Source organism: Morone saxatilis, unplaced genomic scaffold, assembly GCF_004916995.1.
Source record: "Morone saxatilis isolate NCDOM2014 unplaced genomic scaffold, NCSU_SB_2.0 Contig16, whole genome shotgun sequence".
NCBI lineage: Eukaryota > Metazoa > Chordata > Actinopteri > Moronidae > Morone > Morone saxatilis.
Window position 1 is genome coordinate 2,858,573 of NW_023339718.1, and position 1,016 is coordinate 2,859,588.

At 35.3% G+C, this 1,016-nt stretch overlaps 1 protein-coding gene across 1 annotated transcript in view; it reads right to left on the reverse strand.

Annotated features, from left to right (window-relative positions):
• Positions 1-682: 682 nt before the first annotated feature.
• The window catches only part of trpm6 (transient receptor potential cation channel, subfamily M, member 6), an 18,131-nt gene continuing 17,797 nt past the window's right edge, over positions 683-1,016 (reverse strand). Inside the window, exon 40 of the mRNA XM_035658605.1 lies at positions 683-786. Coding sequence (XP_035514498.1) covers positions 752-786 — 35 coding nt within the window. The 3' untranslated portion in view covers positions 683-751. The remainder of the gene's footprint in view (positions 787-1,016) is intronic.

The window sequence follows — 1,016 nt, forward strand, 5'->3', positions numbered from 1 at the left end:
AGAATGGGTTGAAGTTCAGAGCTATGCAGGGCCCTTACTGAGTCCTCCTTTGAGATGTATATACAATGTGAAGGTCTGAAGTGATTTTTGTTAAATTCTATATTTTATCGCTTTTGTAGACATTTTGTTGTGGGAAGAAAAAAAATAAAAGAAATTTTATGGGTGCATTTCTGCCTTGTTTTTCTGTCTCACACATACACATTGTTAGATTTTTTAGAACATTTTTTTATTTTAGCCAAACAAGGAACAATTTAACCCTCAGTACATAAATCCATGATGTAAAAATGTTACCAGTAATTTTTTTTTTTTAATTTTTGTCTAAATATCAAAATATTTATAGTACAAAAAGTCCTATTATGATTTATCAAATAAAGCTTAATAACATAAACTCTTTTTTAGAAGAATTATTTGCAACACTTCCTTCCTCCAGAAAATATTTACTTAATATAATGAAAAAATATATGCGCATCCTTTGAACAAATTACAGTAATTAAATCTCTAGTGTTACAGACTGCTCATGATAAGAAATCACTTTGCTATCTCCCTGTTTCCACTGCGAAGGAATCATGGATGAAACAGGACACCAAGATAGTAGTTACTGAGAACATATGTGTGAGTGTATGTTTTTAGGCAGACATGTCTCGTTACATGTGTTGGTGAAAAGTGCAAGTTTCCTTTTTTCCCCTACTTCCCAGGTGAAAGGTTACATCCCAGTTTCATCGTTCTCTTGTTCATCTTTCCCCGACGTCGACTACGCCTCGCTGCTGTCCGGACACTTCCTTAAATCTGAACAACAGAAACATCAGTCAGCGACATGTCGCTCCAATAACACAGTCATTACCACAAGAAAGAGAATACTGACAGGCCTGGGAGGAAGTCCACGCATCCGGCATGAATAATTTGGTTTGATTTGTTGGAGAAATGTTGGAGAGGACACAAGAAGAGGAAGAGGAAACACAACGCACCTTTGAAATATCAAAACAACTGTGTCTGAATGTTTGTGTTTGTGTGTTTGT